This window comes from Hippocampus comes, unplaced genomic scaffold (assembly GCF_001891065.2).
Source record: "Hippocampus comes isolate QL1 unplaced genomic scaffold, H_comes_QL1_v1.1 scaffold123, whole genome shotgun sequence".
NCBI classification, from domain to species: Eukaryota; Metazoa; Chordata; class Actinopteri; order Syngnathiformes; family Syngnathidae; genus Hippocampus; species Hippocampus comes.
Genome location: NW_017804997.1, coordinates 1,222,953 through 1,247,311, shown reverse-complemented (window position 1 = coordinate 1,247,311; position 24,359 = coordinate 1,222,953). Strand labels below are relative to the sequence as shown.

The 24,359-nt window shown below is 43.2% G+C and overlaps 1 protein-coding gene across 2 annotated transcripts in view; it reads right to left on the bottom strand.

Moving 5' to 3' along the window:
• The window catches only part of LOC109530240 (leucine-rich repeat transmembrane neuronal protein 4-like), a 36,881-nt gene extending 20,528 nt beyond the window's left edge, over positions 1 to 16,353 (bottom strand). Inside the window, exons 1-2 of one of the 2 annotated variants that reach the window (XR_002170984.1) lie at positions 16,201 to 16,353; positions 1,808 to 3,501 (exon numbers count right to left, since the gene is read on the bottom strand). Coding sequence is in view for 1 of the 2 variants with exons in the window: in XM_019893857.1 (XP_019749416.1) it covers positions 1,877 to 3,501; positions 16,201 to 16,204 (1,629 nt within the window). In the remaining variant the exon portion in view is untranslated. The remainder of the gene's footprint in view (positions 1 to 1,807; positions 3,502 to 16,200) is intronic. The other variant, XM_019893857.1, reaches the window with a different exon arrangement.
• Between the last annotated feature and the right edge of the window lie 8,006 nt (positions 16,354 to 24,359).

Sequence of the window (24,359 nt, the reverse complement as noted above, 5' to 3'; positions counted from 1 at the left end):
TTATACAGAGAAAAAAAAGTTCTACCTGTCGTCAAGCATTTCATGAAAATGCCCAACACCAGCAGATTATTCAAACACGTTTCAGCACCACAAATTTAAATTTACACCATTGCGACCCTCACTGTATTTTCGATGGGAATGTTTCATTCTTCAAGTAGGCTTTTTTTTTTTTTTTTAACTTTGGAGGTATTTTTCTTTCTAATTTTGTGGGAATGTTCATAAGCTTCGAGTACATTAGCGCTGGCTCGAATGCATCATCCAATAAGCCAGAGAAAAATTAAAAATGGTGTTGTCTTGTTCAAACACAGCAACTTGTAATCACTTCAAATGCGAACATCAATTGCACCCAAAGCATAATTCTTTAGACCTGAGGCACAAAGCCATAAATGGAGGCATTGTTCAGCTTTGCTGGCGAGCAAGATACCACTTAGCCTTTTCAATCATTAAACATTCAACACTTACTCAAGGCAATTGTCAGACTATTTGTCCGTGTTATTAAATTGTGAATTCACTCAGACATCGTCTTGAGAAATCTACATCTTTCATCCCATGGATAGCCTAGATTTATGTAACCTGCCGGAACAGCTACATTCCAGCAAAACCACTTCATCAGAAGGATTCACTTTCCGACATGCTACCTGTGTGAGGCGGGGCTTTTCTGCAGCAACGGCGACTAAACCAAAATTACGAAGTAGACTTGACGTAAAACACACACTTGAGGTGTCATTGTCTCCTATTACCCCAAGATGGGACCGTCTGGTGGCAGAAAATCAAGCTTGGTGCTGTGGTGAGTCGTCATTTTCATGCACTTTGAATTTGCATTGTATCGTATTTTGAAGGCATTAAACATTACCATAGCGATCAGAGTGTTGCGGCCAGATTAGACGCTCCTTGTGTTTATTATTATATTTCGAAAACACCACAGTTTTCATGCAGCTCATACCATATTATTTTGTTGTATTATTTCCGCCACACCTTAAATGCCGGTCCCTGAAAATATTGTCTGATATAAACCGGTCCGTGGGGCAAAAAAGGTTGGGGACCCCTGCTGTAGCCTATCCCAGCTGTCTTCGGGCAGTAGGCGGGGGACACCCTGAACCGGTTGCCAGCCAATCGCAGGGCACACATACACGAACAACCATTCGCGCTCACACCACGCCTAGGGACAATTTAGATTGTCCAATTAACCTGCCACGCATGTTTTTTGGAATGTGGGATGAAACTGGAGTACCCGCAGCAAACCCACGCAGGCACGGGGAGAAGATGCAAACTCCACAAAGAAAGTCCAGAGCCGGAATCTTCCCAGAAACCTTTGCACCGTGAGGCTGATGTGCTGTCACAAGGTGTTACATTGTTGCTTCATATGCTGTTGTGTGATGTGAGATGAAAACATTTCCTTCAAACTCAAAATTTTAAAAAAAAAAAAAAAAAAGGGTGTAAACATGTTGTCAAAGCAGTCATCGTTACTGAAATTGTGAGTCATGCAACACTGATGCGGTATAATTTCTACTAGTGTTAGTGTCCAATTATTCATGGTTCCCTTAATATTAAATAAATCCCAAATTATTTTTAAAAAGGTCCTCGATGACCTCAATACATTAAAACAATTACGCACTGATCTTCTTTTTTTGTATTCTAAGCTTACCATGATAATCGAAAAACCCTGACTTTTGAAAACAAATTTAGAAAGATGATCTTAAGGTTAACTCCTGAATAATTGGAGGCATTAAGCAAAGTACCAAGTCAAAATGTGAGTCAAGGTGAGTTAATTAGTATTTTTACAGGGCATATTTGCTGAAATATTTACCTTTCTGATGAGCCTTTGTATTTTCAATTTGATTTCTAGTTTTTTTAAGGCTGATGCGATGAATCATACCTCACACTCCCTGGAGCTAGACATTGTGCAAGTGCAGGAGCCGGTGCCGTTGCCAAGCACTTCCATTGCCTCCGGAGTGGCAGCGGGGTTGTAGCTCATGTAATACTCTTGCAGCTGGGTGCTTAGGTCCTGCTCGGGCTCGGGACTCTTTTTGCGACACTTTCTCCCCACCATGGATCGCTGGTGGAGCAATCTGGTCGCACCCGGGTAGCGCCGCCACAATACGTAGATGATGGTCAAAATTAGAGACATGCTGAAGAAGAGCGCCACACTGCCCACCACCACTTTATGTAGCGTCATATGCTCCATCTCCGGGGGTAGGACGTGAGTGGGCCGACTACGTGCGACCGAGTCGCGTGGATCTTTGCTCATATGCCCCGGGAACGTCGGATGAGGAAGAGGATGCGGTCTGAAAGGTGGCTGCGGACCGAAGGTTGGCGGTGTGAGCGGAGACCCGCTTGTGGGGGCAAATGTCAGCTCGTTGGTGGCTTCAGAAAAAAGCTCGGACATTGGTGATGGTGTCTCAGTCAGAACGTAATCGGTTTCCTCGCAAATGCCGTGGTTCCTTGTGGCCTCCATGATCTTTTCTCCTTGGAGATACTTTGGGCTGCTGCATATCATCGTGGTGTCTTTGGTGCCGCGGAAATTTCTTAGCCAAGCCACGAGTGGACATATACCGGTGGCACAATCCCATATGTTGCCAGCGAGGCTGATGGAAGTCAGCGAGATCCACGCCAACACCGCCTCCTGTGACACGTTGGACAGTTTGTTGGATTCCAGATTGAGCACCTGAAGGTTGGGCAAGCAGTGGAACACTGCCGGATCCAGGCTCTGTATTTCATTTCCAGACAAGTCAAGTTTCTGCAGAGTATACCATGTCCAGGGAAGTCCCTGGTTGACCACCTTGATGCGGTTCCACTGCAGATAGAGTGATCTCAGATTGGCCAAACGAGGAAACAGGAAAAAGTTTATCCGGGTGAACTGGTTGTGCTCGAGATGCAACTCCATCAGCTTCTGTAACCCCAAGAAGGTGGTGCGCGTCAGAGCTTTCATTCGATTGTAGCCCAAATCCAGAAACTCCAAACTTCGGCACTCAAGGAACGCTCGTATGGGGATGTTCGAGAGACCGTTTGATCGGAGGTGGAGGTTTTGCAACTTTCGCAAGCCATGGAATTGTCCCGGCTGCAGGATTTCCAACTTATTGTACGACAGGTCTAAACTACGAAGATTGGGAATTCCGTGGAACGTTGAATTGTGCAGAGATGTGATCTGGTTCGAGCTCATGATCAGCTCTTTAAGTCGACGGACTCCCTGGAATGCCCGACTGTCGACGGCTGAAATCTGATTGTGATCCAAGTATATCCAGAGAAGCTGACCCAAGTGAGCGAACTGATACGGCAACAGGGTGTGCAGTTCATTGTAGCGCATGGAGAGGCCCTGACACCCAACTGTAATGTTTTCTGGGACATCCAGGAAGCCGGATGAATCGCAATTAACAGTTTTCCCTTCGCACCGGCAACTGTTTGGACAAGTGCGCTCACCAAAGCTGAACAAGAAGGGAACTCGCAAAAGGAGGAGGAGCGGAAAGAGGAGGTGTGTCACTCGTCCGTCATTCAGCATCGGACCTAGAACAGAAAGAAATACATTTCAGTGATTACAATTTCATTCAAGTCACATCTATGACTCAGGATGCATAAGACCGAATAAGGATGATACCAAATTAGCATGAACCTTTGATTTTGTCATTACCGAAGTAATCCAATGTCAGAACATATGATCAATGTGCTAAACTCTACTTCAAGATGAGAGTGACGTAAGCAAGGCGATGTCAACAACGCTACACCGGTAACATCTTTTGTGGAATTTACTCGCCTTTATTTCGTCAAGTGGTTGCATAAAATAAAATAATCCCGATCCGGGTCATTTTTTTTTTAAGTCAACTATCGATCTAAAAATGCATTTAGGTCCTTATGATTTGAGTTTGCCCAGCCACTTGATGAAATAAAATTGAGGTAGTTCAACACACCATTTTTTTTTTCAGTGTGCAGTTGACTAATGATTTTCAACACACATTTGATATTTGCTAATTGACGTCGATTGTTTCAAGTTTTTTTTTTCCTGAAATAATAAAACATTAGTATTGATTAATTATAATGGTGAATTCCTGCAAAAAAATATCAAACACACACTGCACGCAGCACAAACAAATCGCTTTAGCATCGCCGACCGCAAGAACAAAGAAGCGTTATTACTGTTAAAAACCATTAAAGATGATGCCGGGATTTTCCGATGGCAGTGACAGAGATGTAATCCTCCTCATTACAAAGTAGAGGACCGCGTAATATGCAGCAGTTAGTTCTGGTCGAATGACCACATATTCTCCGGATAGATTAAATTGTGGCATGGTTCTTGAACAGTTTCCTGATTAATATTTCATCTTTCTTTTGAGAAGTACAAAATAGGAAAGAAAAAAAAATGACACGCAAATACTGTGCTCGTGATGCGAAGTGATGGTGAGTAAATGAGAGTAGAGACAACGCGCCGTGTGAAAATGCGTTCTATTAATAAATCTCTTGACTCCTCCAAGCCATAAAATGCAGTGGCGGCTTCCATCTTATCCATTAGCTGCTCTGTGAAGTGGCTAAGGGTTCAATGCGCCGGACCCATTCATTAGTTTTCTTAAAATGATATTCTCATTGGAGCAGTTACAAGGGTCTTGCTGTGCGAACCGTTTTCCATGTCCTGAAACCTTAGGCTATATGATGTGCATGAGCGCTATGGCACTGAGCCATTTTCTCATCGGCGTCATTGCTTGACAGCATATTTAATTAGGGCACATTAACTCGGTATAGATCCCCGCATAAACAAAAGAGGAAGAAACAAGTGTATATCAGGTCCCCATGAGAGGCTTAACGGAGTGGCAAATGATTTTGCCTCCTGTATGGCTATTTTACCCATGATTCAGTCTTGTTTTTTTTTTTTTTTCATGATGCAAGGATTAGAAAACCTTAACACCTCTTACTGGCTGTTATGCAGTATCAAAAGCTTCATCTCTGTGGAGATGCACATGAAAACAGAAAAGAAAAAAAAAGGGCTATAAAAAGTGGAAAAAGACTGGATAGTTTTAGCAGGCAACCCAAGAGATTTAATCTAATCCACGACACGAACATCTGATTATCTCACTTTTTTTTTTTTGCTTCTTAGCAAAGCTTGACCAATTGTAGCTGGAGGCGTCTGAGGCTTTCTATACAAAATAACCCTTGAACATCTTGACAAGTGTGAGTCTTCTTGCATTAAAAACATCTGTAATATCGGAGCGTGTAATTTCCACCGGTTTATTTGCGCGTAATTGTCAGCGAGTGGGTACGCAAGTTAACGCTCTCTAATCTAGAGAGGAAGTAGAAAATAACCAGATCACATGATATGACATTGTTGTCTGTTCTTAGCGTTGGGACAAACGAACCATTTAGAAATGTTTGTAATTTCATCTCTCATGGTTCCCGGGTAGATCTCACACGAAATGTTGCCTCTTGTCGTCTTGTTGTCTGGTTGAGAGGGATAAAGTTGTACTTGACTTGAAATGGTGCTCAGACGCTAGCAGCTCCGTTCGTGTAGCTTTGAAAAATAGCGAGAAGTCAGCATACCTCCAAAAGTAAAGACAACGATTTTTCAAAATAAAGTTTTAAAATTTTGTTTCTATCTTTTTCCATTTTTCAGCAATCGGCATTACAAAATGGCTCGGTTTCATGAAAATGGCGATTCCTGGGCAAAAAAACGGAGAAAAAGAGCATTTTGTAAAAGCATGCATTTCAAGCACGTGAGTCACCACTGCCACCTACTGGTCGTTTTTTTACATGATTTACAGTGTAAACGACTTATTCTCATTCACAGATTGCATCAGACCCTCCTCCTCTCTATGACGCAAAAAAAAAAAACTTCGACGTACAAGTACGTCCTTGGTAGGCAGGGCCTAATTTTAAAAAGACGTACAAGTACGTATTGTGGAATGAAAGAGTTAATTAGGATTAACTACACAGAAACTATAAAGTTAATGTTTTGTAAAACATGATGAGCTTTATGTAGAAAGATTGATTCACTTGAATACTGGTCATCCCATCCTGACGCTGAAGAGACTCAAAACATCCCTGGGCTGTTCTGCTACTGTGTGCGCATGTTTTGGAGTGTCTGCTTGAGCATTTCAAAACAGGTACACATTTGCCGCTTGTTGTGATCTTAATTGTGTAAAAATCATGAAAATATTATCATGGACGCCACGCTATGATATATCCATCCATCCATTTTCTGTTCCGCTTTATCCTCACATGGGTCGTGGGGCATGCTGGAGCCTATCTCAGCTGTCTCCGGGCAGTAGGCGGGGGACACCCTGAACCGGACGAACTACCATCCGCGCTCACACTCACACCTAGGGACAATTTAGAGTGCTCGTGCATGTTTTCGGAATGTGGGAGGAAACTGGAGTACCTGGAGAAAACCCACGCAGGCACGGGGAGAACATGCAAACTCCACACAGGAAGGCCGGAGTCGGGATCAAACCCACGACCTCTGCACTGTGAGGTCGACGCGCTAACCACTCGTTCACTGGGCCGCCCCGGTATGATGTAGCACAGCCCAAATATTATGTGTGCCTCATTGATTTGTAAGCCTGACACTGCACTTCTATACTGCCATGTCGTTGGTGTTGGTTTTTTTTTCGTTGTTTTTTTTTTTTATTCTGCCTGCACGATTTTAATTAACAAATGAGGAATGACATTCATTCATTGATTCAGTGTGATGTACTTGTCAGTCTGCAGTATTACTAGTTAGCCTTGGCTTTATTTAATTAATTTTGAATTCTTTTGGGACTCCTTTACCTATGTGTTTCATAAAGATGCCATTTCATGCATCCCTCCATCCATGTTGTTGTCACGTTGCAAGGTGGTGTTGGACCCCAAAAAAGCAGGCAGGAGGGAGGAGCAGGGTCAGGGTGTACTTGAAAGATTGTATTAAAACTCAGAAAACTAAATCCAAAACAAAGTCCAAAGTATCAAACAAAACACATGACCGAAGATAAAACATAATGACCAAAACCCGACTGAAACAAACCTGACAGCAACAAACAAACATGACAGTAGCACAAAGCAACAATGACCCGACAATGATTGTTTGGGCTGGGAGTCCTTTTAAAGCCACTAATTACCTAATGACCAACAGGTGTGCAGCTGCAGGGAGAGCCCTACAGTGCCACCTGTTGGTCCCAAACCGAATCATGACAGTTGTACTAATTACATTTTGCGGGTGAAATGCTCTTTCCCTGCGGTCTTAACATTGAACTAAAAGATAAAGCAGTACCTCGACTTGAGAACTCCCTAACTGAACCACTAGCTCAATTTACATCTATTCTCAAAAGTGCAAGTGGCACGCAGGATGCCGGGCTGAAGTTGCTCATAACACAAAGCCAAAAATCTAACAAGCCATGGCTCATAACTCGCTGATTGACCAACTCTTATGGCCTGTATTTCCGACTAAAAATTAGTGTGCAAATGCACCACCCAGCATTGTTTCCAGATGCTATCAAAACACATCTTTTCATATGTCACCGAAGGTTATGCACTGATGGCAAGGTTTTTTTTTTTCCATTTAATCCCCCAAAAATTACTTTTCAGCCTAAGGGTACAGAAAGTTGTGCCAGTCCCCAAAGAGTCAGCTGTCGTGTTGCTTGGCATCGCGACGACTTGATATTTCATTTGAATGCACAACGCTCAAAGCACCATTGCAAAGGCTATTAGCCAGAGTGCCCGAGTGGGTTGGCCAACAGCGTGCAGGTCAAATTTTGAGGCACTTCAAACAAATGAAAAGATAGCCAAAAAACCAACTACAGCCACTATTTATTATTAATATTTCAACTGTGCAACAGCTTCGGAACATTATACAGTCGTTTGCGTTTCAATGCAGAGGACATTTTAGGATTACGAACCGGCAAAATAGCGCAATCGACTCCCTCCATTATGCAAACAGCCATTTCTCCTTTGTGTTTTCATTTCACCGAGTCGTTATGCAGTAAGGAATGCTATACAGGGTGCATGTTGATTAAATCAATTTGCAGCAAAACCAAAAAAAGGAACGAAAAATGTCACTGCTGCTGTTTTAGTAGTAACCATATTTCAGAGTTCAAATAACTGCAGCGAAAGAGCTCATTAAAACAATAAAACCAAAGCCTTTGTGCGGTATCCAAAATTATGACGACTTGGAGCGAGCCTCGTTTAATGTGTTTGGGGAACTTAGCAAATGGCTCTGCGGGGCGTTGTGGCATTCCGAGGGCTTTTAGTTTTACACGCTGCACGATTTGGTGGCCTAAAGTAGACTCAACTTTAAACCTGCGGCAACCATGTCTACACATTGGCGCAGATAGTCTAATGTGATTTTGGTGAATTTGATCAATTCATTAGGCGCTTCACAGCAGTGATCCGCACTCTCCCTATAGCCAACTTTACATAATCTGCCGACGGAGGTCTGCTTGCGGTTCCGAATCCGATTGTGCTTGCTGCATTGTCAAGAACGATCACCACGCCTTTCACGCAGGGCATTTAAAAAGGGAAAAAGAGGAGCCGCTTTGATTTGCTGTGTTCACGCCCACAACTGCGCAAACTGCCCATTCGTTTCTGCTCTGATTTGGTGTTTGCCAAAACATCCGCGCACAGTTAGACCACACTTCACACTTGCGTAGGGCACGAAAAGAGAGCCCATAATGTAAATTAATTAACAACGGTATTGGAGGGAGGGGAAAAAAAACTCAAAGTACTATTGGTTTACTCTCGAGAGTTTTCAATGAATAGTTTTATGTGGATCAAAACTGAGAATTATAAGAAAGCTCAGATTCATTCGATCTCTTTGCCAGTGAGAGGAGCTGTGAGTGTGAAAGTGGATGATGTGTGACTGAGCTTAGGCAAGCAGAATCTGAGATGGGCACTTTAGTATTGTGATTTACGACAAAACTGACCCCGCGCACTTAGATTTAGGGCACATAAAATGAGAAGCACTCCCAGGGCTTAAAGTACGAGACATATTGTAAGTCACGGGGACCATCTTAGGCAACGGCGATCCACCGGACACATGCATGACTATATAAAAATGAAATCTGTTTTTCGCCGACTAAAACCGATTATTTCAGAAGCAATCTGATCAAATTTGGAAGTCAGATCAACTAAGCAAGAGCAGGCAGTTGTTTAAAGTGGCTGATTCATCATCAAGCTTATTTTACAACAAGTGGAGCTGTGCATTGAATGCACTGTTTTCGACAAGCAGGTCAACACGGTTCTGCGTGTGAAGGAAAAAAAATTGGATCGGTCAATATAAATGATGTGATGAACGGTCAATTTTTGTGGGCTCAGTTTCGCTGACAGGCTTAGTGGGGGATGTTGTAATAACCAGGCTCTCATGGGTGCCTTGACCTTCTAAAGTATAAAAGTAGATAAATGAAGGTCTGCCTTTCAGCTGCTCGTTGGCTCTTTCGTCAGAAAAGAAGCAAGACTTGAAGGATTACCTCTCCAAGGCCTTTTGCCACCTTAAGATCATTATGAAGATGCAGAATATGAAGAGTAGAACCCCAATAATAATTCCTCCCCATAATTAAGTGGCTTCAACGTATGTCGCTTTCTCACACACATCAAGTGCGGTGATGCAGCGCCGGTTTAACACGTCTATTGATTGCAGCGTTTATCGTGGTCATTTTCGGTGCGATATGGCCATTGAGCCATCTCGTTTCTGACTGGTTGGTGTGCATTGATTATTTACTTTTTAATCTCAAATATAATATATATAAATAAATAATCTCAACTGTCATCAAATCTAAAAAAAATATAAAAAAAATGTAAAAAAAACAAACACCATTGTAGTTGGAAATGAACCCTTTCAGGGACAGCGGTTACTACAGTGGACAATTGTCATAATGCTTGCTACAGTCTGTACCAAAATTTCAAATCCTCATTTGTAATAAATAAGAGTGATACTGTAAGCATTTTCCTGTTACCAAACCCCTCATTACAGTCAATTAAGACAATGAATAAACCGTTATTCTTGACTTCTTTGTATCGTTTCAGTCATAACGGCCCTCCAAGGGAAACTCGCTAAAATCTGGCCCGAGACAAAAATGAGTTTGACACCCCCGCTCTAGGGTATCATCTCCTGTATGGTCCACATTATCATGAGTGAAATAAGACGAGCCCAACTAACAAAGGATACGGTATTTGTTGGTTTTGATATGTTTTGCGTTCTTTTAAATTGAGTCCATAAACTTGTTACGACTGCGCTATAGCTGGCTTATAAGACAACAACAAAGCGTGACGAGCGCAAGACATTTTCTGTGCTTTGAGGCTCAATTTAGTTGACAACTCTGTTTTGGTACTTCTGCTACGTGTAGGCTATTCTGCGATTGTTGTTGTTATGTTGTTGCATGACAAAGGCAAACGTATTCTCCTCGTTATCCCTCCACGCTGAGGATGAAATCAAAAGGCATATTCTGCAATTTCAAGATGAGTTGAGAACCTGGGCTCAGCAAATATAGCGATGGAGTTTATTAGTCGATGCCCGAGAAAGCCAGCAGACTTTACTGTGGCTCTTTTCACTCACCATGTGCGTATTGCCCTTTGAAATCATCGCAGTCTACTGATCAGAACTCGGGAATATCAACCCCTTCTGACATTACTGAGCGCATTTCACATCTTGTTTATAATTGAAGTGTCACGGAATGCAATGCATTCGCTTGGCAATATGTATTCAAATGCAAGCAATCAAGATAGGAAGCAGACTGTGCAGGATTCTGCTCCCGCAACAAGATCCAAATCTGGTTTCCAGCAGAGACAACTGTATCTGTTTGGTGCACACAGTGTCTCTTGTCACGCACACAGACTCATTAGTGCTGTGCGATTGTTTCTCTCCCTGTCACGTTGGAATCTCTGACTTTTGGTTATACTTCTTCCGTGTCCTGCCTGCAGCCTTCCCTCGGACTCGAGCAGATTAAAATGCGACTTTTGTTGGCTATGCTGATTCATGCAATTCAAACTGCAAATAGCCGTTCCCACAGAAAATGCACGACGATACAAAAGAAACAGATGAGCGAGGAGGATTTTTTTCATCCATCACAAAAATCACAGCAGAGCTGCAGCTTTTCTGACAAACGGAAAAAGATTTTTTCTCACCATCAGGCATGAAATCTTGTGACTTTTCAAAATAAAAGGTGTCAAAAAGGCAAACAGCAATGAGTAAACAATATTCCGGTGACCAGCTCGAACCTCAGCGCCGACTGCAACGCACTTGGCATGCACGCGCTGTGCCAAGTACTGGCGCTAGTGAACAGCTCCCAGCTTTCCGACCCTTCAAGGCCTAACTAATCATAACACACAGCAGATGCGCGCTGCAGGCTCAGCCCGTCCACCGGACCAGAGGACCGGAAAAAATATGTCAGAAAGACTTAAACACAAACGTCGGACCTTGACAGGCAGGTCATCGATGCAAAATAGCACGCAGAGGTGCTGCGCCATCGATTAGATTTTGCTCGGACTCAGTAGTCGGAAGAAAACAAATGGTCACTTGTTTATTTATATTTTTCCATTTTCTTGCAATACCAAGGCTTGTGGTCGTGTCCGCGTTCCTTCCATAAGTTCATTGAAGTTATTTAATAAGAGGTAAGTCCAATATGTTGAGGCCTGGTCGATTTGTGGAGCTCAGGTTTCAAAGCAAACATGGTGAAGTGGCATTTAGCTGTTACGCTGCACCTCAAAGGCTTCCACCGAAAGTCAAGTCAACAATGAGCTTAAATGCTTTTAAATCCAGGTTGAATATCAGCCGACCTATGGCTGGATCCTCCTGATCATCGAGTGCCGTACCCTGATTGGCTGAAAGCAGTATCGGGTTGACGTCAGAGCAATCTGACCGGACAATCATGCAGGACAAAAGAGAAAATTACTGCGATTACAGAACTCACAAGAAACACATTTTCCAAGTGAGAAATTCTGGCAGAGATCAGATTTTCCTTTTCCAAGCTTCTTACGCAGCGATGACTAACGCAAAGTCTGAAACCCACCTGAATTGTGCCAAGAATCAAAACGATTTCAGCCTATTACGATGTGAGTCACCTCGCATTGTCTCTTGCTTTCGTGTTACGATCAATCATGCTCAGATGCTCAGAATGACTGTGACGACGACGTAGATATTGCGAACAGGCAGACACAAAGACGGATCCATATTAGAAGATAGTCGACAGACTTTTCAAGGTCCCACCACAGTCCGAAGTGTGCCTGTTTCCTCTAACTTTTTTTCAATCTCTGCCCGTATCTTCCTGCTCGAGAGCCATTGGTATTCCACAGCCGGCGCTTGTTTCCTCCTGGCTGCCACGATCATTTCAAGAGGTCACGGATCTGAATTTTACTCCTCTGAGACGTGCTGCTTCACCTCTATTCATTCTTGCGTGTTTGTGGTTGGTGTGTTTCGTTCGCCCCATGAGTGGTTTAATTACCTGCGCCAAGGAGGTTATGTTTTCATTACCACCGTTTTATTCCATTTTGTTTGTTCGGTTTGAAGTCCTGTCCCGTAACCTGAAGTCCTGCATACTTGGAATGGGTCTAATGTTAAAATGGTTGATTAACTGGTTGTTAAAGGAATCTATTGATTGTTTGGAATTCATCGTTCCTTCGTGTGTCTTGAAGTAAATGCGGCGCAAGGGAAATCACGGTCTGGTTTGTCGAAAAACAGTATCTGACTGCGTGTGAATTTGAGTGTGATTGTTTGAATCACGCTGAAGTGGGAACGCTTGAATCCAAGCCTTTCAGCGCATCCAGCAATTGCATCGAGACCTCTCAAAGAAGCGGTCTCAGTGCACTTAAAGTGAATTTCAGCGGTAAGAACTGTTTCAAAAGCAGCAGGAAGCATAGGGAAATCAAATATGGAGCAGGAAAAGATTGTCCTCGGCACCACAATGGCATATTTATTCAGCATGTCTCTTACTCACTTGGTTGTGACTTGATGCATCCACTTTTTTTTTAAGTTCTATGAAATGCCCATAAGGAATTGAAGCGCACAATGCCCAAATAAGTGATTCAAAAAGTGCGTTGGTCCTAATTAGATTTGCAAACTACACTAGTGAAAACCGCGAGGGTTTCACTTGTTGAAGTGTGATAAGTAAGCTATTATTTGGGGAGGGAATAACTAATGAGGTAAAAAAATGAGTGAACATTTCCACCGCTTTGTTAAAAACTGCTGAGTATGACCACAAAGCGATTTTTATTCATATAGTGTCGCCGATGCGCTCTGTTAGGATGACAATAAAGCATCTGTGTCTCCCTGTTGTTTATTTCGAGGCATCTTAAATGAGAAGCTTTTTATATTTGAGGCTTTTGAGAGAATTTGAAAATGACAAAAAAAAACACAAAATGGAACATAATGGACCAAAAACATAACGGTTTTCCCTCAAAATGGTGTTTGGACATTTTCCATTCATACAATCGTGCCGATTGTCTATAAATCATTGATGCTCCATAAAAAGTTTTTGTTTTTTTTTTCCGTTCCACACAAATATGTATCTTTCCAAAATAATTACTTCTCCACCAAGGACCAATTTCAATCTCTAGTCAATGAAGAATGTCAATTATGGGATAAATTGTCTTTTTATAGTCAATTTCATTTTATTTTATAGAATAGAAATGCTCCTTGAATGTACTTTTGGAACAGTTTGGCTGCTATTTGAGGCAAGACAGCGTGCATAAACTAACACGGATACGTCACATACTGCGGATGTAGATGGCTGACAAGAGACACATAGACGAGAGAACATTGGGTACGCTGGAACAATCTGAGAGCAAATGCAAGACCGATTTGAGAAGATTCTGCTTTTTACAGAGACAATTATAGGGTCAGTTACAAATATAAACAATTACAGTATGTGTATATATTATTGCCTGTTGATTGTGAGGCAAATATGCCTCTCCCAGCCCCATAGTTCTGCCCAACATATTCATTCGCTTCTTTCAGGAACTCCAAAGTCTGCATGTCAAAAGTGTTTTGCAACTATTTTTTTTTTGCAGGTATTTACCACACTCGCGAGCATTTGAAGGGCATGATACCTGAATTGACATCAGACTTGTTCAATCCATCAAGCCCGCTCAAATGTCCCAAGCGTACCACATCCATTTACTCTGAGACCATCCATCCATCCATTTGCCAATCCGCTTTATCCTCACAAGGGTCACGGGGGGTGCTGGAGCCTATCCCAGCTGTCTTCGGGCAGTAGGTGGGGGACACCCTGAACTGGTTGCCAGCCAATCGCAGGGCACACAGAGACAAACAACCATCCACGCTCACGCTCACACCTAGGGACAATTTAGAGTGTTCAAACAGCCTGCCATGCATGTCTTTGGAATGTGGGAGGAAACTGGAGTACCAGGAGAAAACCCACGCAGGCCCGGGGAGAACATGCTAACTCCACACAGGGAGTCCGGAGCTGGAATTGAACCCGGTACCTCTGCACTATGAGGTCGACGCCCTAACCACACTGGGCCACACTCTGAGACCCTGAGTAACCAAAATCCATAATTGAAGTGCGTTCACCACCACTGCACCAGACATACTATTTTCTCCTGTACTATCAATCAGGGCTTTGGGAATAGAAATGCAGACATTATTGTGTTATGTAAATCATTTTGCAATGAATACATTCCATTTAGAGAAACATAAATATGCCACCGGATATTAACATGTGCAAATTTATTTATTCAATTTTGTGTCATGCGAATAAATAAAATATATCTTTTTTATTTCATCATCCATCAAGGATGGGGCAGAGCGTGGCTCGGCCACATGCAAAAACACAAAAAAAAAAACCTTTTACCACGCAGGTGTCTGTGGTTGGGGAATTCAGTTGGAAAACTCAGAGATGGGTTCTTATTGCTGGATGGACTTCATTTATAGAAGCAATTGTGATTTTGTTGGGTAACTGTTATAATTAATTCATAAAAAAAAAGCATAATTGCGGTTGCTATTGAGCTGCACTAAGCTGCTTATTAAAACTCAGCCAGTGTTTATGCATGTATGTGTGGGCAGTGTGGATGGCCTGCTGCTCTGGGTCATGTAGACTCACAACATGTGGAACAATATTATTAGAGCCAGCATTTATTTTGCCTCTACAAACTAATAATGCTCAATTTTGATTGACAGTGTCAAACGGTTTCCATTTTATGACTGTGATTGTACTTTACAAGTGTATAATGCTTCACATGGTCGTGAAAGTTCACATGATTGAAATCTGGCCACTGTTGTGTAGTTAAATCGGAGGATCCAAATATTTATTTCAGCCTCAATAAAAGTATGACAGAAAGCCTTTAGCGTCGCGCAGTCGTCTACTTACAACAAGCACAGCATCTCGCTAATGAAAAACCTCAATATAACTGAATGTTACCTTGCACCATCCTTTGCACCGTCTTTGATACAGCGCATGAGATGGATCATATTTATCCTTACCTGTTTTCGTGCAGGGTGACTGTATGTTTGTAAAAAATAAAGAATGGGAAGGATGAAATGGCAAAGGGGGACTAATTTAATCAGTAAACAAATGGAGCTCTTTCAATACATAGGATTGACATACGTGTGTGTGTGTGTGTGTGTGTGTGTGTGTGTGTGTGTGTGAGCAGACATGGAAATTCATATCCAACAGCATGCATGGGCACACAAAAAAATTGATATATTTTTTATTCCCAAACTCAGCACTGCGTTTTCACCACCTTTCCCCACAGAGTAAAATGAAGATTGATTGAAAGCTGCAGAAGGCGAGGGAAGTGTGGGTTTGTGGCTCCTGAGCTGTACCTTCTGTGCAGTAAAATGGAGGAGGCGTGTGGGATGAGATTGGAGAAGCTGTTTGAGGGGGGTGGGGGGGTGCAGCAGAAGTTAGAGGAATGACTCAAATCCACCACAGCTTGCAATGCTGTCGTAAAGTGTTCCCTGTTGTTTTTCCATTTGAAAAAGCTCATTTTTTTTAACATCCTCTTGTGATTAATTCCACATTAGTACGCTGCGCAATTACACCCCAACGCTTGACTCGGTTTTTTTACACGTCACAATGTGACAATATGTCACCTCCTCGATGGAAAAAAAAATGTGTTTGGTTCAGGAATGAACCCGTATTACTGATTTTCTGACGCATTTTGGAGCGCAAGCTGGAATTGTTTTGGTTAGAACAGGGGCACACTCACAGATGATTAGGGGGCCACGGTGTTATCGAGAAGAGCACGAAATGCACCTCACTACATTTGGTACACGTTTTCTTGCCCTCACTTACTCACCCATGTTGTCTCATCCGCGCGTCGGCTCCGTTGTTGGTTCACAGTCGTGCAATCCTTCAGCACCGATCACGACTTCCCCCTTGCGTCGCGTGTCCAATCCAAACAACACAAAATCGGCGGAACCCCTCAAGCGAGCGGTGACTCGCCTTCTATAATTTCTACAAAAAAAAGAATTTCAAGGAAAGTCTTCCGGTGATTCAAGCGTTCAAAGTTTGTTCCAAATGCGCACTGACGCCGCGTAACTTGCTACGCACATGAGAAAATGTGTCCTCAAAGCCCAAGTTGCGAATGGCTCTTCGGATTTGAAGCATGATTTTTAGAACTCGCACAAAAATTCAGCACGTTTCAAAAGTGTCAAAAGGCGAAAGAAAGCCACACAGTTGTGGCGCAGAGATGGGCGCAGCCTCTTTCCCGAGCAGGTGCTCCATGCGAGCGCTCGTCAGCTTGTGCTGGATTTGCAGAGGCGCGTGCTCAGCCTACACTGGTACGTGTGCGCGCACGAATGCGTGGTTTACGCGTGCGCGAGGCAGAACGCCAGCCAGTGAACGTGAAAGTACTCGGTTCGTTGTTGAACAGCTGCGGGCGCTTATGGTCAAATATGAGATGTGTTGTTTGTTCAATAATCAATTGGCTCCCGAAACTCAGTCGTGGTTGTGCTGGAGGGGGGCATGCTGCAGGATTGTAATTATTACGGTTCGGGTGGGTACAAGCTTGATCCAGTCTCGCGTTGCATAATTATTACAGCTGAGTGCTAAATTGAGTGATTTGTAAGAACAAACAAACGTCTTCGAACACATTAATATAATGTCGTGAAACGTTTAGTCTTTGTGACGAGGTTTGGGTTTTTTTCACCAATTCACCACTGACTCATAGCCGACCTGACATTTCATTTGGTATTGCTTCAGAAAATGTTGATAGAACTGTGAATTTTAACATGAAGCGTCAAACCACCTATTTGGAAAAGTGGAAGAATACTTTTTGAAGTCAAAGATGACTCACAAAGTCAGGGCAAATGGAAAGCGATGACAAAAATGCTATCGTTGCTTCCCGCAGCAATTTCAATGCCTGAAAACATTCAGAAAATAATGATTCATATGTGAGCTGGATCCTGTCCAAGCTAACTTCATACAGGGGTACACATTTAAACAAACAAAATGAGCTGTCCAGCAAATTGTTGTGTACTCCTTATGTAATAATATGAAGAGGTGATTAAACATTTACAGAATATGGTCTCACAATAGCAACGGCGCTCTGAGGTAAACTGGAACTACAACGTAGCCTTCGACAAAATGAGTTTGACACCCCTGATAACGAGTCATCATTAAACCTAACATGCGTGTTTTGGTAATGAAAGCTCAATCATCTGGCTAAAACGGAGCACGAGACATTTTGGTGGCCTCAGTATTGCATTTCTTCTTTTTGCAGATGATGTGGTACTGTTGGCTCCTTCAAGCAGGGCTCTCCAACTCTCATTGGAGCGTTTCGCAGCCAAGTGTGAAGCGGTTGGGATGAAAATCAGCACCTCCAAATCTGAAACAATGGTCCTCCAGGTCAGGGAGGAGATCTTGCCCCAAGTGGAGGAGTTAAAGGATCTTGGGGTCTTGTTCACGAGTGAGGGCAGGAGGGAGCGAGAGACTGACAGGCAGATCGCTGCAGCGTCTGCTGTGATGCGGACTTTGTATCGGTCTGTCGTGGTAAAGAAGGAGCTGAGAAGGTCGAGCTGCTTCTCCTCCACATCGAAGACAAAGGGCGAAGCTCTCAATTTACCAATCGATCTACGTTACAACCCTCAGCTATGTGTCGTGACCGAAAGAACGAGATCGCGGATGTCAGGGCTCTCCCTTAGAGATAAGGTGAGAAGGTGAGAAGCTCAGTCATCCGGGGGGGGCTCAGAGTCGAGCTGCTTCTCCTCCACATCGAGGGGAGCGAGATGAGGTGGCTCGGGTATCTGATTAGGATGCCTCCTGAACGCCTCCATGGTGAGGTGTTCCGGGCATGTCTCACCGGCAGGAGGCCCCGGGGACACGACCCAGGACATGCTGGAGAGACGATGTCACCCAGCTGGCCTGGGAACGCCTCAGGATCCCCCGGGAAGAGCGAGAAGTGGCTGGGAAAGGGAAGTCTGGGCTTCCCTGCTAAAGCTACGCGAGAGGGTATCTTGGCTTCCCTTCTAAAGCTGCTGACCCTGCGACCCGACCCCGGATAAGCGGTAGAAAATGGATGAATGGATGGATGGATGGATGGTGAAGATGGCTGACAGATAAATAGTGTAAAAATAGCAAATCGATACTGAGCAACAAAGGGCCCGGTAATGATCCCTGTGCCCCTTCACAGATGACATCACAAAACTTTGACGCCACATTGCCATGAATTATTCCCGATGTCTTTCCTGAGAGGTAGCCGTTCATACTGATACTTGTTTAAATGGGTTCTACCAATATATTCTATATCACAGACATTATTATGGGCTGTGCTGAGTTCAAATAATGATACTATTGATTATTTGATCCACGGGGCAATGCTAGCTGAGAATGTATTTTTCAAACACAAAAATGCCACCATGCTCATAAACCAGATTATATCCACACTCAATCAAAATAATACTCCGGCCTTCGTGCTTTCAGACCAAGGTGTCATAGTTCTAAATTGACAACCAGCCCGGAGGAAAAAACACGCTGTAAAACCATATTTCCCATCAACAAAAGCGGTGTTGGTGTGTGGGTTTTTTTTTTTTTTTTGGTATCCTTGTTTTCTGTAACAAAAACGACGAGTTCTTTTAAAACTGCTTCTATGAAATACCCAGTTGTTATGTTTATGATTTTCCTCCTAATCTTCTGTAAACCAAGCTTTCTGTATAACTGCGGCCCTGATATCCCCAGAAGACACTAATTTGTCCCGTCATATTTTCACAGGCCACCAGTGTATCACTTGGAACCTTGTCGTGACAGATTTGTAAAATGACATCTCATTCGATTCCCACATTGTCATCATATTACCGGTACACCTTTTAAACTTAGTGTTCCCGGAAACTGTAAGATAGCACACGATTGTTACGCTTGTATGTGCCTTCTTCCTTCTACATCGTCACCATTGGTTTAGTGGTTTACTCACGTAACGACAGTGCAGGCAGTGCCTTTTCAGTTCACGCTCAATAAATGGTTGTCTATTTCAAGGGATGCCCTGCGATTGACTGTCAACCGACCAATTGAGGGTATACTGCCGTCTTTGTTTGAGATTATATAGCACATACGAGAGGTGAAATAAATCCTGTCAGTCAGTGCGTTGAAAGTAAAATATCAAGTCGAACAACCCAACAGATGAGCAATAGGAACATGCTTGAATGCATCAAAATAACAAATCGCTGTTTGGTGTCCAATGTGTGCCGTTCTCGTTTTCGAACAGGACATTTTAGAAGCTTTACATGAGATCAACAAGATGGCCAGTACAACACGAGTGAAGAGATCCGGAGCAGTAATAAGTTGATTGTCATCGCTGTGGGCCAAAAAAAAAAAATCTTTCTGGGTCAAAGCTCCTTTGGATGTCAGTTCAGTTCAGTTTGTCTGAGACAGTCACATCACTAACATCAGCATGTTCCCTTTTGGACGGATCTCACCTAACGAACCATCTGTGGTCCCAATTTATTTATTGGTCGGAAGAGCCTCAGTCCTAAGCTGGACAGCAACACTTTGGGGGGCTATGAACAGTTCTCGATCGGAATCTTTAGATAGCATGTGGTGTAGTGTGGCTAAATGTGGAAAAGGATACTTGATACTTTTATTGAGAAGAGCCCCAAAATATCAGTTGGAGCACAGCCCGATGGAGGTTTGACATTGTTCTTGTAACTCAAGGCTCGGTTCGTCCAAGGTTTGCGCATGTTTAACCTGGTTTGAACATGATTGCTTGATAAAAGACACGTGAAAACTCTCATACGAACTGGGCGCACGCAGGATTGCATCTGCCAAATGCGCGAGATAGCCATGAAATTCATTATGCACGTTCAGGGAGGAAAATATGCCAATCGATACATTTTGCACGCGCAAGGTGATTTATCAATTGCGATGGCTGATGTTGCTTGTTAAAGCACTGGCAGGTGGGACGCAGCGTGTACTGGAGCGTATCGGGGATACTTGCAGCTGGGCACAAGAAGGACCCCTATCCCAAGTTTCGAACGCTAGTTCCAAAGGATGGGCAGACACAGCCCATTGCCACATACTCAGGAGAGTTAAATCAAAGAAAAGATGCCTTTTGCGCACATGCTGACTCCCACAAAATGATCCGCGTGACGGATTTCTTCTCCCAGACGCAGTAATACGTTTGTTTGGCTCCTCCAGTAACACTTGCAATTCCATCACTTTAATTTTCATTTTGAGCTCTCACAACTTCTCCCTCTGGGAAAACCATCAGAGCCACCTAAAGCTCAAAAACCTCTCTTTCAAAAATAGCGGCCTCGACCACTTTTACATGTCTACGACAACATCTGCAATTTGTTAGAGTGATTGGACATGCAATTTAGTGCCCGCAATTTGGGTTCGGAGCAAAATCCTGCCCTGAGATTACAGTCATGGTCAAGACATAAATAACCAGGGTCAGGCCGTCCGTGTGTGTAACCAAACTACCGCAGGCTGGTAAAGAGGGTCGAACTGTATAAAATTGCAGTGGCCAGCAATCCATTCTTCACGGATGTGCAGCTCATGCGTCACAACATTCATCACTGATACGCATATCAATACAACTGGCTATGATACGATACATTTCAATTTGTAATACTCATCGATTTTCTTGTAGGAGACACGGTGGGTGAGAGATGGTTTTTTGCCACTGCTCTGTTTTCAATTGCGGGAGGATGGATGAAGGTAAAAATACGAGCACTTTAGCTGCCAGAAAAAAAAAAAAAAGGAAACATATATGAACGGTGAGTGGCTCAAATGAGCATTGCCGGGTGTCACTTTGCACCCGATCAAGTGGCTCCATCAGCAAAATCTGCTCTTTGCACTGATCGCAGCCAAGTGCAATCCCATACGGGTGCGCTCAAATACGGCTTTGTTGGCAAAAATGTGAAATTTCACAGCGCTTTTGAAGCTACCGCAGGTACCACAATGATGTGTGTGGTGCCATTTTGTTTGGCGACAGGAGGATTTCTTTGTTTTTTTATTTAATTTACTGCACACATAATAATCTTTGGCGAGTGGTTAGCGCGTTGACCTCACAGTGCAGACGTCATGAGTTCGATCCCAGCTACGGCCTTCCCGTGTGGAGTTTGCATGTTCCCCCCGGGCATGCTTGGATTTTCTGCGGGTACTTTGGTTTCCTCCCACATTCCAAAAACACGTGTGGCAGGCTGATTGAACACTCTAAATTGTCCCTAGGTGTGAGTGTGAGCGCGGATTGTTGTTCGTCTCTGTGTGCCCTGCGATTAGCTGGCGACCGGTTCAGGGTGTCCCCCTCCGACTGCCCGAAGACAGCTGGGATGAGCTCCAGCATGCCCCGCGACCCTTGTGAGGATAAGCAGATCGGAAAATGGATGGATAATAATGTTTGAGGTTTTTTTTGTGTGTTTTTTTTTTTTTTTTAATGAAACCGCAGTCGAAGTCCTGTTTGTCTGATATATTGAGGAACTTTATACAATATCCCGTTTAACAATTTTCACATTTCACATTTGTCCGTGCCGTAGACGACAGTTCTTTCAGATAAAGGTTGAAATTACTTTCAGGAAGTCCAACTTTCAAGCGTGTGCCCGTGATTCATGTGTACTGTGCAATCCAGCTCACGTCCGCTGTCGTTTGTATTTGTCACCATGGGTACCTACCAGCCGTAATTTGTATGGCTATGTGAACATTTGAACACAACAATGGATATCAGATGGTTTAATTTGCCTTCGGACAAATTCAATCCTTGTGAGACTCGTACTGGGCTGTTTACTCTGCAAGGCAATATGCAGACAGCTGTTACTAATACTGTATGAAGCCCTCCAGCATTACATGAGAAGAAAAGATATTACATACAGTAGATAGCAACTTGGAGGGACTCAATCCACTGCTGATTTGAGCCGCGCATGGCCATTTTGTGGAACTGAAAAGTATCCATCAAATTAGATTTATTCCTTTTGGGGGGGGGGGCGGTTGAAGCGGTCGTGTGAACAGGAAGTGAACTGGATACGAGTTTGCGGATCACAAAGTTCATGATTGCAGGTGTTTACCATCCCTAATTAGGGCGGGGCAAGCAGTTGGGAAATATTTTCTACTCGCAAGTGAGAACAATTCTGCTGTTAAAGAACGTTTCATTTATCTTTCTCACATTTTTCTTCCAAAAACTTTTCCGAGCAGCAGATTCAAGAGTGTAAAATATGTAATAGAACAAATGCATGAGCCTCCCAGAAAAGGACGAATGCTCTCACAGCAGGGGTGAACATACATTAGTAACGTTTCCAAAAACATATAATTCCTCTCAAGAAAATGGCTGCATTATTGAAGCCGTGATGATGATGACGACGATGACGATAGCAAGGATCGGTGTGTGGTTTTGTTGTCTACAAGTTAAAAACTTTCTGTCATATCTAGGACAACCCGACATTGTGCGGTGAATCGCAAATGGTAAAAGTATCAAGTTGGCAGCCATCTTTCGTTATCACATCACTCCTGCTGTTACATTCCATTACTGCCTGACAATTATCCCGGGACGCAGGACGCATTGGCAGATGTCGGGGTTACTGTGGCTTAGGAAGATTTTGGCGACATGGGAAGTCCACTGTTGCATAACGTGAGAAAAGCAAACATGTCAGTGTCATTGTGGCTCAAGAGAAAAAAAAAAAAAATCACGTGTGAAACTGTTTTCTTACGTTCATCCGAAAGAAACTTCCCTACTCAATTAAGGGTTTGAACAGTCGTTGATTCTCTGCCGAGAACCAACTGAGCCAAACAAACGCTGAATAAGTTATGTTACATATAGTATACCCTTAATGGAGGCTGTTCTAAATTATACATCCTCTCTACGGTGGAATCTCTAAACGATAATTTCCACATTGATTCAACTTTTTTTATTCATTCCCAGAGGGGAAAAATATTGTAAATTACTTTCTTGCTTCCAGGCTGAAACTATTGCCAGGATTAAACCTTCATTAATCGGAAATGAAATGAGCATTTTTACATTCCTAAGCGCCGTGGTGGGCTGAGCGTTTTTGCAAGATCATGAGGTTTCATGTGTTTCAGCTTTGTTTGCGTGAACGTGTAGATCTGTCTGCAGGTGTGTTCAAGATAGCGAATCGGGGACTTTCTTTGTACGAACTGATAAAAAAAAAAAAAAAAGTGAACCTCTAGCTTAGTGTACTTTATTTGTCTCCATTTTTCAATTTGTACAATTTTGTGCAGGTTAATCTTAATAGAATCTTTGTGTGTGTGTGTGTGTGTGTGTGTGTGTGTGTGTGTGTGTGTGTGTGTGTGTGTGTATGAGTGTGTTTGAACGCGTGAAGACAGAGAGTGTCTCGGGAGGGGAAAGATGAGAGAGGATGCTTATTCTCATCTTTCCAACAGACTTCAGATAGATGACTTTGGATTTGCTCTTGTATACCAAACAGTGCGAGTTTAGTTTTTTTGTTTAACCATCAGTTCATTCACTGGTCATGGGTAGAGGGAAGAATATTTGAGTTGGAAGTGTGATATTTTTGCATTGAAAAGGGTCACCAAAGACTCTCTTTTCCCCTTATCACCGTAGATTTTATCCTCTGATTGGGTCCTACATTAAGTGGCCTGAATTTCAAAATAACACCCAATTTAAAATTGTCCATCTTATTCTTATGTTGGCCAGGCCATTGTTTTTCTGTTTAACTGTCGAGACTCTCTCCTCGCAATTCAGAATCTGTTTAAGGGTCGGGGGCTCAAAGCTAACCGGCTGGCCTTGATGCGATCCGGGTTCCGCCAACATTTTACAGCATTGGTTAAGAATGCTTGTGTCATGTTTTTCCTTCAACAGAAACCATATTAAATCAAAAACACATATTTCCCTCCCCCATCTTTTTCCATTTTCGAACATTTTTGAAAATGCTCCAGGGAGCAACTAGGGTGGCGCTAAAGAGCCGCATGCGCCTCTGGAGCTGTGGGTTGCCCACCCCCGGGTTAGCACATATAGACTGGGACTCTTCTCAGTGCCTTCTCACAGTCCACCTA